At 35.3% G+C, this 15,828-nt stretch overlaps 1 protein-coding gene across 1 annotated transcript in view; it reads left to right on the forward strand.

Annotated features, from left to right (window-relative positions):
• TBK1 (TANK-binding kinase 1) overlaps window positions 1–15,828 on the forward strand; it is a 42,796-nt gene that overhangs the window by 6,932 nt on the left and 20,036 nt on the right. Inside the window, exons 3-8 of the mRNA XM_012661549.1 lie at window positions 52–192; window positions 2,268–2,397; window positions 5,759–5,940; window positions 9,540–9,700; window positions 12,351–12,461; window positions 15,335–15,514. Of these exons, the coding sequence (XP_012517003.1) occupies window positions 52–192; window positions 2,268–2,397; window positions 5,759–5,940; window positions 9,540–9,700; window positions 12,351–12,461; window positions 15,335–15,514 (905 nt within the window). The remainder of the gene's footprint in view (window positions 1–51; window positions 193–2,267; window positions 2,398–5,758; window positions 5,941–9,539; window positions 9,701–12,350; window positions 12,462–15,334; window positions 15,515–15,828) is intronic.

Here is a 15,828-nt window from a genome sequence, read left to right on the forward strand (position 1 = left end):
TTTACGATATTATAAATAAATAAAACATGTCTCTCTTTTTGTTTTTTTTAGAAAACTGGTGATTTATTTGCTATCAAAGTATTTAATAATATAAGTTTTCTTCGTCCAGTGGATGTTCAAATGAGAGAATTTGAAGTGTTAAAAAAACTCAATCACAAAAATATCGTCAAATTATTTGCTATTGAAGAAGAGGTAAGTAGTCATGCTTTATTTAATCTTGTCATCATGTTTATTGTAGTTATTGTGATTCGGGAGATACAGGAGATAATATTAAAAATAGGTTAAAAAAACTGGTGAAAATTAGGGTTCATAAATCAAATATTCTATCCCAAAAGATTCTTGGATAAATATAACAACAGAAGTAAAGTATCATAAAAATGGAATCATAAAAAAATACTATAAGAAGTAAAAGGGTATAGCATATAGTTACCAGTGTTATTACTACAAAGAAAAAAGCTATCAAAAATTAAATTGGCATAATTATAAAAGAAGAAAGTCAAATAATACAAAAAAGCCTTTGTGAAACAGTAGAAATCCTAGGAATCCAGAGATTAAGATATGAAGTCCAAGTATTAAAGAATTGATTTTAGGGTGAAATAGTAAAAGTAAGAATGTCATTAGGAAAAATAATCTAGAAATAATGGTAATAGAAATTTAACCCCTTTAGACATGAGTAATCAATAAAATTATCCTTTTGAAAAACAATTTGGTATAGTAGTTTATAGTCCTTAGTGATTTCATTTTGAGTGATTATTTCTTAGAAACCAATCATAAATGTAAATTATAGTTTTATATATAAAGATGTTAATTGGTGCCCTGCTTATAATAAAGAATGGTTGAATAAGTTAGAATGAGTGATGCATAGTTACCTGGAGTCAGCCAAACTCATGGTTAAGAGCATATAGCCTTCCAGACTGCCAAGTCTGCACAAGACTTCTGATACCAGTTGCAAAGGAATTTGGCAAATTGCACAGAGAAAACAGTCTCCACAAGACTGCCCTCACTGCATACCAGCTGGCTACAAATTTGGGGTTTCCCATGACACTCTCAGATTTGATAATTTGCTAGAATGTAGAATGACTCACAGAACTCAGAAAATCCCTATACTGATAAGTACAGTTTTATTATAGAATACAAATTATTATTAAGAATACAAATTAGAACCAGCCAAAGGAAGAGACACAGAGGGTAGAATATGGGGAGTGTTCCATACCTGGAGCTTCCTTGTCCTCAGGGACATCTAACCTACCATCCTGGCATTGATGTATGATAGTACACATGGAGTACTGGCAATCGAGGAACCTCACTCCTTTAGTGTCCAGGGTTTTTACTGGGGCTTGACCATTTATCGCCTCCATGGCTAACATTTAGTCTCCAGCCCCTCCCAGAGATTCAGGCTAATTCCTTTAGTCTCCATTTCCTCTGAAGGTCAGAACTGATAGGATGTGTTCTAAAGACCCTATCAGAGCCAGGCGCAGTGGCTCACGCCTGTAATCCCAGCAATTTAGGCTAAGAAGATCGCCTGAGAAGATCGCTCCTGCCCAGTTCAAGAGCAACATAGTGAGAATCCTATCTCTAAAAAAATTTTTTTAATTAGCTGGGAGTGGTGGGACATGACTGTAGTCCCAGCTACTCAGGAGGCTGAGACAGGAGAATCGCTTGAGCCCAGGAGTTGGAGGTTGCAGTTAGCTATGATGACAACACTGCACTCTAACCCTGGCAACAGAGCAAGACTCTGTCTGAAGAAAAAAACAATTATGGTTTAAAACAAATCAGCTGTTCAGATGCACATGAGCAGACTGGAACTTTGATTTAAGAGGAACCACTCAGCTGTTCTGCCGCTCATTTGTTTTTAAGACTAGGACTCCATTCCTTGAAGTAAAGTGCTGTCGTAAGAAAAATTTTAATTGTTCAAGACATTTGTTAGAAGAGCTGTTGTCCTAAATGCACTATTATGCATAAGAAATTAAAGATAATTTTAACAGAACCATTATAACATTGTAGCAATGATTTTATAGTTCACATTTAGCCAGTTTTTACTGTGGTTTGTCTTCAAAAACAAATCCAGCTTACTCACTTAATAGGAATTAGGAGATGTTAATTTTTATATGTGTGTAGTCAACAGATATTTACTGAATCTCAGGTGAAGCAATTAAAGTGCCTACATCATTGTAGCAAATCCTACATTTAAATGAAATCAAGTAAGTACTAGCATATAATCAAAACATATTTTTATGTTGATTCCTAATCAGTGATTTTTTTTTCAGACAACAACAAGACATAAAGTACTTATTATGGAATTTTGTCCATGTGGGAGTTTATACACTGTTTTAGAAGAGCCATCTAATGCCTATGGACTACCAGAATCTGAGTTTTTAATTGTTTTGCGAGATGTGGGTATGTTTGTTTATATGTATATAAAATTTAATAATGTAGAATAAGAAAATAAATTTCCTGTATTCATACTGAAGACCTTTATGCAATACTTTCTTAGATGTGGAACCAAAAGCACAAATGCCAAAAAAAAATAGATAAATTAGGTAAATCAGATTTCATCAACATTAAAAACTTTTGTGTTTCAAAAGACGTCAAGTAAGTGAAAAAATAACCCATAATATGAGAGAAAATGTTTGTAAATCATGTATTTGATAAAGAATTTTTGTCTAGACAACTCAACAATAAAAAGACAAATAACCCAATTTATTGCCCAAAAGGGGCAAAAAATTTGAATAGACATTTCATCAAAGAAATGACCTTGGTCATCACAAATGACCAAGAAGTACATAAAAAGGTATTCAACCTTATTAGTCAATAGGGAAATGCTAACCAAAACCACAATGAAATACCACTTCATACCCTCTATGATGGCTAAAATAAAAAGACAGACAAAAACAAGTGTTGGCAGTTCCTCAAGAGTTTAAATATAAAATTACCGTATGACCCAGAAATTCTTTTAATCTGTAAGAATTAAAAATATATCCAAATACTTGTATTCGGGTGTTCTTAGCAGTATATTATTCATAGTAGCCAAAAATGGAAACAGCCCAAATGTCCATCACCCGATAAATGGATAAACAAAAATATGGTATATCCATACAATGGAATGTTTTTGTTCATAAAAAAGAAATTAAGCAGTAATATATGCTACAACATGGATGAACCTTGACAACATAATACTAAATGAAAGAAGCCAGACATAGAAGGCAATATTATATAATTCCATTTGTATGAAATGTCCAGAATAGGCAAATCCATAGAGACAGAAAACAGATTAGTGGTTGTTGAGGGTTTAGGGGAAGATGGAGTTGGGGAGTGAGTGCTAATGGGTATGGGATTTCTTTCTGGCATGATGAAAATGTTCTGAAATTAGTGGTGATAGTTATATAAATCTGACTATACTAAAAATTACTGAATTGTACATTTTAAAAACAATGTGTGAATTATCTCAATAATAAACCTGTTATTTTTTAAAAATACATGATAATCAAAGGAAATATTTTCTTGGAAAGAAATGAATCAAATATTTGAGGAATGGAAAAAGCCCACTGATAAGGAAGGTATGAAGTTAGTGGGAATTCTTGAACTTGACACTGGAAGTAGAGGAGTTTATTGAGGTGAGGACAAAATGAGAGAGAAATAGAATTAATAGTATGCTATAGTCTGCTTAATCAAATAAAAATTGTAGATAATTGATGACTTCCTAAGTATATTGCTAGCCCTGAGTTTTAATAATTCTACATTGATATCTCCAAACTTTTTTCACGGTTTGAATTTGAACATTGATCAATCTGCTGTCAAACAAATGTCTCAAATTATTATATCACTCTGTGACACTGCCTTTCATGTGGCCAAAACAAGCTTAATTTCAGCAATTTCACCACTTTGCCCTTGAAGAAAAAAAAGAAAAATGGGCTTTTGGAGTAATTCTAAGCATTTGAGAAATACATTTTTATGGAAACAAGATACTTTGCCCTCTTGCTGTTACTTATATTTTATATATCTATATTATGTTATTAAGTATGAAATGTCCAATTTCCTTAAGTACTAAGTTTGACAGTTGATATCGCTAACATTTCACTTTGACGCTTCTTGTTTTTATTGTGAAGGTACATCCTTATTCTTTCAAACACATGGTTTAGCTTGTGATTATCTTTCAAAGTTTTTTTTAGAGCAATTTTTGTGAAACCATGGATAAGTCAAAAATTCATGTGATTTTCAAATATGAGTTCCATCATGGAACCAATGAGGCACAGACAACTGGAAATATCAATGAAGTGTTTGGGAAGGATGTGGCTAACGAATGCATAGTATGTCGATGGTTTGAGAAGTTCCATTCTGGTGATTTTAATCTTGAAAATGTGCCGTGTGGGCAACCAAGGTGGATAATGATGAGCTGAAAGCTATAGTGGAAGCAAATTCATCTCAACCTATGCGTGAATTGGCAGCAACATTTGGCGTTACTATTCCAACAGTATTGGACCATTTGAAACAAATTGGCAAGGTAAAGAAGCTGGATAGATGGGTTCTACAGGAATTGAACAAGCATCAGAAGAGAAATCATCTCGAAGCTTGCCTTTCTTTGTTGTCATGACATAAAGGCAAACCATTTCTACACCATAGTGTTATGTGTGATGAAAAATGGATTCTTTTTGACAATCACAAGTGTTCAGCACAATGGTTGGCTAAAGATGAAGTGCCGAAACACAGTCCAAAACTGAATAGTCATCAAAAAAAGCTAATGGTGTCTGTTTGGTGGTCCAGCACTGGTATTATCCACTACAGCTTCATGAAACCTGGTCAGTTGATTACAGCGGATGTCTACTGCAACTAAATGGACAAAATGATGAGGATACTGCGATTAAGCAGCCAAGATTAGTCAATGGAGACAGGCCAATCCTCTTGCAAGACGCTCTACCACAGGTCGTATAAACTACGCTGCTCAAACTACAGAGGCTGGACTTAGAAACTCTCTGTCATCCACCATATTCACCAGACCTTGCACCAACTGACTACTACTTCTTCCAGGCTTTGGACCACTTCTTGCAAGGAAAAATATACAGTTCTCAACAGGCTGTGGAAATGCCTTTCACGATTTCATCGCCACTTGTTCACCAGGCTTCTTCGCTGCTGGCATAAACAAGTTACTGTTAAGATGGCAAAACTGTGTTCACAGTTTAGGCTCATACTTTGATTAATTGTACTGCTTTTTGTTTGAGATATAATAAACTAAACTGAGTTTAATTCTAACTAAACATCTGATAATGTGAAATCAGACATTTCATATTTAATGACCTTAATATTGAGTCCAGTTTTACTTTTTGTGGAATTTTTTTCCCAAGATAAAGAAATGTATAACTACGATGAAAGATTGCTGTCTTCCTTGGGAATCTTTATCATTCTTACACAGATTGCCTACACATACGGAACCAAAAGTAATTCAAGAAACCATATGCTTAAGACCATTTTGTTACATTTTCATAATAGTATTTAAGAGAGATTTAAGATTTAAATTTTAGATTTAAGAGAGATCATTAGACCATATCGATTTTTATCATCCTAAAACTCCTTATAAGTGAAACATGAGATATAAAATATATATGTATCATCTGTTACTTCTTTGAGCAAAATGACTTTGAACAAAATATGAAAAAACTTAAGTTTGAATGACTATCATGTATTATGTCAATGAATTTGAGATGTGCACACATACACATAGATACCTACATTATGATTTCTTATTTTATATTTATTTTTGAAGTGGGTGGAATGAATCACCTTCGAGAGAATGGCATAGTGCACCGTGATATCAAGCCAGGAAATATCATGCGAGTTATAGGGGAGGATGGACAGTCTGTGTACAAACTCACAGATTTTGGTGCAGCTAGAGAATTAGAAGATGATGAGCAGTTTGTCTCTCTGTATGGCACAGAAGAGTATTTGGTAAGTCATACATCAGTAATTTCATTTAAGGAAGCTTAATATATTGCAAATATAATTGGGTAATTGGTCAACCAGCTCGCTATCTATAAAATGTCATTATTTTTATGACAAAAGTTAAATTTTCTATTCTAATGAATATGGTATGTAACAAGGGAATTAGGTATTGGTTTCTAAGGGTGCTATGAGTTGTTTGTTAAAAATTCTTGGAAGAGGCCGGGCTCAGTGGGTCACGTCTGTAATTCCAGCATTTGGGGAGGCCAGGAGTTCGAGACCAGTCTGAGCAACTTCGCGAGACCTCATCTCTACAAAAAGTAGAAAAATTAGCGTGGTGGCACATGCCAGTAGTCCCAGCTACTGGAGAGGATGAGGCAGGAGGATCGCTGAAGCCAAGGAGTTAGAGGTTGCAGTGAGCTATGACACCACTGCACTCTAGCCTGGGCAACAGAGCAAGACCTTGTCTCAAAATAATAATAATGTAAAGGAAAATATCTTTTTTTTTTTTTAATCTTACTAACAGGTCTCTTATGCTAAGGAAAATATCTCATAATAAGTATTTGATATATAAAAGTTTAGGAACAACTTTACCAGCAAACAAATTAAGTAGTCATTTATGCTTGCACCTATATGTACTATCACCTTGAATACAAGTGTAGTAATAACTTGCAAATTATATTAGTGAATCACACATCAGAAGTGGTGGTATTGTTGATATGATTTCCCAAAGTAGTGAATGGTTCTTGGTAAAATTTCTAACTAAATAAAGCAGATTTAAATACATTTACATTCTTGGAAAAACTGTACAAAAATACTTTGTTATATATAAAATGGAGTTAGATTTCTCACCTGCACAAGTATCTGGTAGAATATTCATAGTGATTCAGGATGTGGGAAGATTATTTTTCAAAACTGTCATATACACTGCAAGATGTCTCTCAATAACAAACAAGCAGTCCTAGACCAGCCTTCATGAGGCTGCTCCCCCAATAACAACTATTAATCTTTCATTTAACCTCCTAGGACCACAGTTTAGTTTTTGACTCTAACAGATTTTTAAATTGGGAAGAGCAAAACATTAAATAAAGAGCCAGGCATAGTGGCTCACACATGTAATCCTAGCACTTTCAGAGGCTGAGGCAGGAGGATCACTTGAGGCCAGGAGTTCAAGACCAGCCTGAGCAACATAGTGAGACCCCTATCTCTACAAAAATAAGAAAAATTAGCCAGGTGTGGTGGTATACGCCTATAGTCCTAGCTGCTTGGGAGGCTAAGGTGGGAGGATCACTTGAGCCCAGGAGTTTGAGGCTGTAGTGAGCTACGATCGTGCCATTGCATTCCAGCCTAGGGTGACAGAGTGAGACCCTCTCTCAAAAAAACTAACTAACTCCGAGTCCATAATGTGCTTTAGGCTGAATTTAACTCTTACCTATTTATTTCTTATTTTAGAGTATACTTAGCCCTGTTTTTAAGAGTCTCATGCCCTACTGACTGAGCTAGCCAGGCAGACATTCCTGTTTTTAAATACAGTGTACCAGAGATAAAATGAGATAAAATAGTCTAAAGCTCAGCAATCTAGAAATATTCCATATTTAAATGAAAACCTCTCTCATTTTGAAGTTCCTAGGAATTCTCGAGCCAGATTAAATCCTCTCTTTTTTGTTCGTTGAAGTTCAAAGAAAACAAACTTCTTTCTTCTACCATTTTTAATATGATGGGTATCATTTCAATAATATAATCCTGAAAACCCTGGAGTACTTTATCCTATTCCAGATGCAGTAATACCAAGCCCTACACAGGCACAAGTGGCACATTCAAGAGAGCCAGTGGGCACAAATATGTCAGACCATCGTGTGTCAAGCCACTGTGCTCAGTCACTCCCTGGGGAATAGCTTCCAACTGTACCAATTAGGCAGTATATTGCACCATTTGATGTTGTCCTCCTTTGTCTCCTTCTAGAATTTCTGTATCTCCTCTTCCCAGGTTGGCGGCCTTATTCCAGAAGATAACAGGCATGTCCACTCTTGGCCTATTCACAGCACCATTTATACACTTAATACCAACTGCTAGGTCAAAAGTTAGGCTCCTGCTTGTTTGAACAATAGTCTGATAGGCATATGTTTGGGCACTCACTTCAAAGCCTAGGTCTTATCATGCTTATTTCCACTTCTAATTTCTTATTAAAATGACTCTTCCTTCCATCCCCACTCCCCCAAAAAATCAGAGATTATGACCCTTTGGAAATCACATTCATAGACTGCATCATTTAGTAGCCCCTATCAGCAGTGTTACCTGCACTGGGTCCCAGTTCCCTAGGCTGTAGCTAAATCTCACAATATCATAGGGAATTGTTCTGATTTGGGTTCATTGAAGTGGTGACTCTCTCTTTTGGTCCATAGTACATCCTTGAAGCTTTACCTTCCAAGAATCTTTTTTTTTTTTTTTTTTTTTTTTGAGACAGGGTTTTGCTCAGTTGCCTAGGCTAGAATCCAGTGGTGTCATCATAGCTCACTGCAACCTCAAACTCTAGCAGTCCTCCTGCCTCAGCCTCCCAGGTAGCTGGGACTACAGGCGTGTGCCACCATGCCCAGATGATTTTTCTATTTTTTGTAGAGACAGTCTCACTCTTGCTCAGGCTGGTCTCAAACTCCTGGCCTCAAGTGATCCTCCCGCCTCTGCATCCCAAAGTGCTAGGATTACAGGTGTGAGCCACCATGCCCGGCCTCTTCCAAGAATCTTCACGTTGCCAGTGCATAACTCCATTAAGGCAGATGTCAGGAAGCTAAGCATGTGTGACCACTGGTTATTCTCTGCAGAGCTAAATGTCCGTCAGAATCTCTCTCTGGATCTGTAAGCACCTAAATTATTTCTTAGAAGATCCATCTGTTCTCAGCAACTCTGATGTAGTGTCTCCTGTTTTGGAAGTTAAAGTGTATAGATGATACTTTAATGCAATAGGCCTGAATGGAGATGAGGAAGTAAGGCGTAGGTGTGGTGTAGGTGTAGACGGCTGTTTTGAGGAGTTTTGCTATGAGGAGGAACAGAGAATTGGGTGATTGTTGAAAGGGCTTGTGGGGTCAATTTAGGATTTTTTTTTTTTTAATGGGAGATACTAAAGCATATTTGTAAGCAGAAAGGAATGATCGGGGGGAGGGGGAGGGGGACAATTGATGCATAAAATAAATGGGATAATTGCAAGCATTGATTTCTGGAATTGGTGAGATGATATGATGGGCTCCACAGCACAAATGGAAAAGTTAGCCTTCGATAGTAGCAGTTCCATTGTAACTGGAATGTAGGCCTGGAAGATGGACACAATTCAGGTGGGTTGGTATTTGGTAAAGGGCATAAAGGAGAGTTGATGTGATTGCCTCCGTTTCCTAACTGAAGTGTGAAGTGAGGATATCAAAACTGAGGGTCAAAGGAGGTGGTGTTCAAGGTTTGAGGAGAGAGCGGAAGATGGGAGACAGTCTTTTCCAATAGGGAAAGTAAAATTACTGGGAAGACACAATAGAATGTCCAAGCATTATTAGTACCCATTTGTGCAGTGTCTTACAGTGGGTTGTAAGTTCATAGTCTTTTCATCTTTTTTTTTTTAATCATAGCATCCTGATATGTATGAGAGAGCAGTGCTAAGAAAAGATCATCAGAAGAAATACGGAGCAACAGTTGATCTTTGGAGCATTGGGGTAACATTTTACCATGCAGCCACTGGATCACTGCCATTTAGACCCTTCGAAGGGCCTCGTAGGAATAAAGAAGTGATGTAAGTGGTTTGTCCATCTAAAACTAGAAATAATTTTTAAAATGTATCTCTCTTGTTTCATCATGTTAGTGGTGTACACTGATAAAAGTTAGTTTAGCAATGATTTCTGATATTTTAAGCTATCTGGTTTTTATGCAGCCTTATAAAAGTGTATAGGCATAATTTAAGGAAATGGAAAATTCCTTAATGGAAAATTTAAATATTAAAGGTATTTAAATATCTTACATACAAAGTAAATGGTATCCAGTCTTTGGTCCGTCATTAAAAATATACTACTTTCTGGATTTTATTTCAGCACACTGTTTATTTCCTTTGTGTACTTGTCAGCATTTTTCCTCCATACAACTGAAAAAAATAATACATTCTGTGGAGTACTAGAACCATTACCAGATCTAACAGAAATACAAGTCTTACCCTGAACTGATCTGAGTTTTTTACCATTTTAAAAATAACATTTTGGCAGTAATGTAACATAAATTTTTTTGCTAGTGTTGCAAATTCAGACCAGAGACCGAGTTTATTTTACTTGTATAGTAAAACAGAAATATTTATATACTTCCATAATTATTTGGAAATAATTACTGGGTATAAAATTACTTATTTTAAAACCAAGGAAAAGAGAGGTGAATTTCTAGATGTGAAATTTTTTATGAAAGTTATCCATATGTTGACCACACTTCTTTTTATTTTAAAAGAAATTAGTAAATGACCTTGCTTCTTGAGAAACAGCCAACTTATGTACACATAAAACTATGAGGTGATGAATGTTTAATTTACTGACTGGTTTGGGGCAACAGCTTACTGACAGCCTAACCTGTCCAACCATTATTTTATGTCTTAACATATTTCTCATACCTTTATATATTTGACCCTGCCTTTTACAAGCAACATGACTTAAAGTAGTAATCACAACTGTAAAAATACAGTCGTTATCTAATCTTATCTCAGAAAATTGAGGGAGATTTGTGTGTATGTGTCCATCTGAGGAAGTAAAACAAATTCAGATGATACAATGACTTTTGCTTTAGGTATCAAAATGTTTTCCAGCAAGGATAATGTACCCTTCCTGGGAAGAAGACATTAACTATACTGATGATTTGGGTATAGCATCATGTTTAGCCTGCTTTACAGCAGTGCCCTGTTAATGAAATTTCTTCATTAACAAAAGCTGCTTTATAATCATAAGTATGTTTTAAAGTGATATCAGCATTTCTTGCTGCCCCAAAAATGGATTAAATCAAAGCAGTGATGTTCCCTAATAAAGGAAACATATGACTCATAAGCAACTAGGAATACCTGATGATTTTGTATTAGATATATGTAGGCAGATATACCCACGTATGGACAGAGACACCATTTAGAAGAATTTATTTTTATTTGCACAGAAACTCAACTTGTTAACAATGATGCTAAAGAATATTCAGAGGTGCTTGAAGTAGTCAGCAATAACTACTGTCCCACTTTACTATGAATGATACAATCGTCTCTCAGTTATAGCAGTGTTGATCCCTCAGCATCTCATTTGCATCTTGTGAACGTGTTTATATGTGGATCTTATCAAAATTTTTTAAACTTTTTCATTCCTTTAAGAATTTTACCATTTATCCTATTCACTTCTCTTATGCGTTAATCTCACATATCTCCACTTTTTCCTCCTTAGTCAGTCCTTCCCACATAAATGTGCCTTCTTGTTCACATTAATTTTCTCTTCTCTGAAAAACGCAGAAATCCTGGCTGCCTCCACTGAGGAAGCAGCAAACAGTCTAAATCAGTCATAACTGGCTTGTTCTACTTTTTAAAAAAACATATTGATTTGTTTAGAGCATATTTGTTTAGACATTAAATGAAAATTCTGCCAGAAATAATATCTGTAAGCTTATGTAAGATTATCCTGTATTATGTTTTACATTTTCATGTGGGTGAAAGTATTCTTGAAGGCATGAAACTCTCTTATTTCTCTCCTACATTTAGCTTTTGTTTAGGAAAGTGCCAAAACCTAAAAGGCTGCTTTCATTGACTTGCTATGTCACTGTAGTATTCTTTTACTTCCCAGTCTTTCTGTCTTCCATTCATCTTTATCATCTTCATCGGAAATCAAGTTAAATTTGGCTTATAATTTTGGTACATGTCTCTATTCCTGTATGTGTATATATTTTTTCAATATTCAAAGACTGATACTGTGCTCTGTATAGTTGTATACAGTTTTATTTTTTTTAAAGAATGATATTGTTCCTTCTGTAGAAATTTTGTAGTCCAGTTGTGCCTTTGGATAATATGGATAAGAGGAGTTAGATGCTTTTCTTCATGATCTAGAAACATTCTGTGACATAACTTATTTTGTGTTTGCTCGATTTTTTCAGATGGAAAATTAATATTTTTGTTGTGAACATCAAGATGCTGTTATAAGGCACTCTGAGATCCCCAATGAAAATTAATTATGGCATATATAAAATAATCGTACAACCACTGTTCTACTTCAGTCAGTCAGATTCAGAGTATTTTGATTGTTTTATGGATCCTGTGAACATCAATCACAAAGTTTCGTCTAGTAGATAATTGTAGGTGCAATTGAGGAAATATTTTTGCAAAGCCCGTTAATAAGCCATGCAAAGTAAACTGCTTATTTTATTCTGCTTTTATTCCTCCCAAGGTATAAAATAATTACTGGAAAGCCTTCTGGTGCAATATCTGGAGTACAGAAAGCAGAAAATGGACCAATTGACTGGAGTGGAGACATGCCTGTTTCTTGTAGTCTTTCTCGGTAAGTATCGTGTACCTAATTCTTGTCTTTTGCCGTGTGGTATTTGAAATCTTCATTGCCTAAAATCACAAATATTCAAATACTGAAGTGTACTTTGATTTTATTTTAACTAGATGTTGTTAAAGCATATGCTTTGATACGGGATTTTTGCCTTTGTGGTGATGAAAAGATGTATTCTGAGCTATATAAATAATTTCCCCAGATCTCTTTTAAGGCACAGGGCATTTATTTTTGAGATTGCTAATCACTGATCTTGGAATTCTTCCCAATGTGGGGGTCCCACTCAGGACCTTGGTATCTTTTATAATAACCTCCATATTGATGGACCACAAAAACTAGCTTAGATAAGAATAAATTTCTCATTTGGAGCTGTAAAAAATAAACATAAAGAAGTTTAATATTATCCTCATTTTTTAAAAATATTCAAATTATCCAAAAGGTGAGACATAGTAGTTTTCTAGTACTTTTTCCAGCATTTCAGATGTTCATGGGGGTCTTGATTGATTCAGCAGCCAGAACTCAAGAAAATTATAGTCAGATAAGAATCCTGTTATCACAAAGAAAGAATTAAGGTAAAAGAAATTAAAAGTAGAAAGTAAATCATTTTAGATTTCACTCTGGAAATAAAGCCAAGACAGTCATCAATATATAGGATTTGTGATTACTGAATTAACTTCCAATTTTCTTAAGTGTGGTAGTTATATAATCCACAAGTGGACATAGGTTATGAGGTATCGGCTTAGCACCTCTTGTGAGTGCTTTTTGTATTATTTTCAACACATAAATACGTAAATATATAAAGCAAGCTAATAAAATACCACTTTATCATTTTATGTATTGGATTCTATGAAAATTAATTTAAACCAAGAGTTCTACTACTACTGCAAAAACCACTGTTCTAATAGTTTTGTGTGTGTGGTGTTTTTTAAAAAAGTTTCCAGAATAAAATGCATCATGCAACTAGATTACTAAGAGAAATTCATTGTATTGGAGAGCAGAAATTTAAGACGATTATAGTGATTTGTGTTAAATTTTGATTTAGGAAATACTCCCTTTAGGGATCTCAGCCAAAACTGATAAAATGTAAGGAAATCAGGAAATGAACACTTGCTGATTAATAATTATATTGCTGAAACTCAGAATCAATAATACCTGATGATCTGAACTACAGTGTATTTCTGGAGGGTAACAGGCCTTATCTATCTAATCAGTCTTTAGCATACCAAGTTGTAAATTCTTTGATAGAAATTGGGTAGGTACCAGAAAGTGTATTATATAAAATTTTTTGTTTTAAATAGCAAGGACTTTAGGTACTGTAAGTCAGCAATGAAAACAGCCACTAAAACAGTAATGAGTCCAGGCACAGTGGTGCATGCCTGTAGTCCCAGCTACCCCGAGGCTGAGGTGGGAGGATCACTTGAGCCCAGGAGCACAAGGCAGCATGCTATGAGCATGCCTGTGTGACGTAGTGAGACCCATCTCTTAAAGTATCTGTATCTATCTATCTATAAAGTGGGCTGCAAAAAAAACTGTTTTCTTATATGTGTTAGTCAAGACTGGACAGCAAGTGAGAGAAACCTAATGCAGCTGGTTTAAGTGAAAAAGGAAATAGATTGACTTTGTAATTAAAAGTTCACATGTGTATATGACTTAAAGCCCAGGTGAATCCTTGCACTGAGACTGTGTCATCAAGACTTGTTCTCTTTCCATTGTTCAGATCTGTTTTTCTCTGAGTTTTCTTCAATCTCAGTCAGACTTTTTCCTGGCAGCCACAAGATGGCTGCTGGCATTCCAAGACTAACATTCTCTCAGGTTTGAAAGCTTAGTGGTAAGAAAGACTCTTTTTCCCAATCGTTTTAGCAAAGATTTCTGGGTTGATTCTCATTGAACTAACTAGTGCTACCACCTGGCCACCTCCAAGTAATCATAATAACCAAACTTGGCTCTCATGTCCATCTGTGCACAGGGAGTGGTGGTAAGAGAGTGGAGAGGTTTGGAGACTGTTAAAAAAAAGAGGGAAAATGAACACCTATTAGGCAAAAATAAAAAATATCCACCATATACTTTAAAAACTGTTAACAGACAAGGAATTATTCCAGTGTCTGTCACATAGCCAAATGTGTATTTTGAAGACTGTTTGAAATTCCATAATTAGGAGTCTATTTGAACAGTCTTTATGAAAGCTGTAAAGAATAAAGGTCCTTCCACTCACATTTTTAAAAAGTATGTAACCTTTTAATTGCTAGATTATTATAGTAATTTTACTTCCTAAAGAAGTATACTACATTGCTTCTTGGCCTTTTGGCCAAGATCAAGTGAAGTATACTACTAAAGGCATATAAATTCAACATATAAAATTATATATTAAGGATTATATTAAAAGGACATTAAAGCTAGGCATAATGGCACATGCCTGTGGTCCCAGCTATTCTGAAGGCTGAAGCAGGAGGATCCCTGGAGTCCAGCAGTCCAAGGCCACAGTGCTATGATGGTGCCTGTGAGGGAGCCACTGCACTCCCACAACACGAGACCCCACCTTATCCTCATGACCATCTGGCTCCAGTCAACTGATCTCACCTGGATAGCCATGAGTATACAATATTATGATGTGTTTTGGAAAGTGAGGAAACTTGGAAAGGAGAATCAAAGAAAATCAGTAAAAGATAAGTTAACATAAAAATGTCATAGTCCTTGATTCATCGACAAGTGATATTAAATGAAGGTTATCTGGCTTTCTGAAAAGTTGATAGATTTTAATTTTTTAAAATTAATGTAACAATAATAGTGGTTCCTTTGATTTGTTGGTAAATACGATTTTGTACCTGGACAAAATATAGTCACTCTCCAACTAATTTTTTTCAATACTATTTTAGGGGTCTTCAGGTTCTACTTACCCCTGTTCTTGCAAATATTCTTGAAGCAGATCAGGAAAAGTGCTGGGGTTTTGACCAGTTTTTTGCAGAAACTAGTGATATACTTCACCGAATGATAATTCATGTTTTTTCACTGCAACAAATGACAGCTCATAAGATTTATATTCATAGCTATAATACGTAAGTACTTCTTTGTATTTTCTTTTTATATTAACATATTGTTATATATTAAATATTTTCCTAAGTTAGAGAAAATAGAAAAGATACCTCAGCTTCACCAAAGGGACCCACTTCCCACTTAGAAAATTACCTAATTAAAGAATGGCGTAATATCTTAATAATAATGTAAAGGGGCTGGATGCAGTGCCTCACGCTTGTAATCTTTGGGAGGCTAAAGTAGAAGGATAGCTTGAGGCCAAGAGTTCAAGACCAGCCTGAGCAAGAGGGAGACCCTGTCTTTACAAAAAATAGAAAAATTAGCTGGGTATGGTGGT

Source organism: Propithecus coquereli, unplaced genomic scaffold, assembly GCF_000956105.1.
Source record: "Propithecus coquereli isolate 6110/MARCELLA unplaced genomic scaffold, Pcoq_1.0 Scaffold72, whole genome shotgun sequence".
Lineage (NCBI taxonomy): Eukaryota > Metazoa > Chordata > Mammalia > Primates > Indriidae > Propithecus > Propithecus coquereli.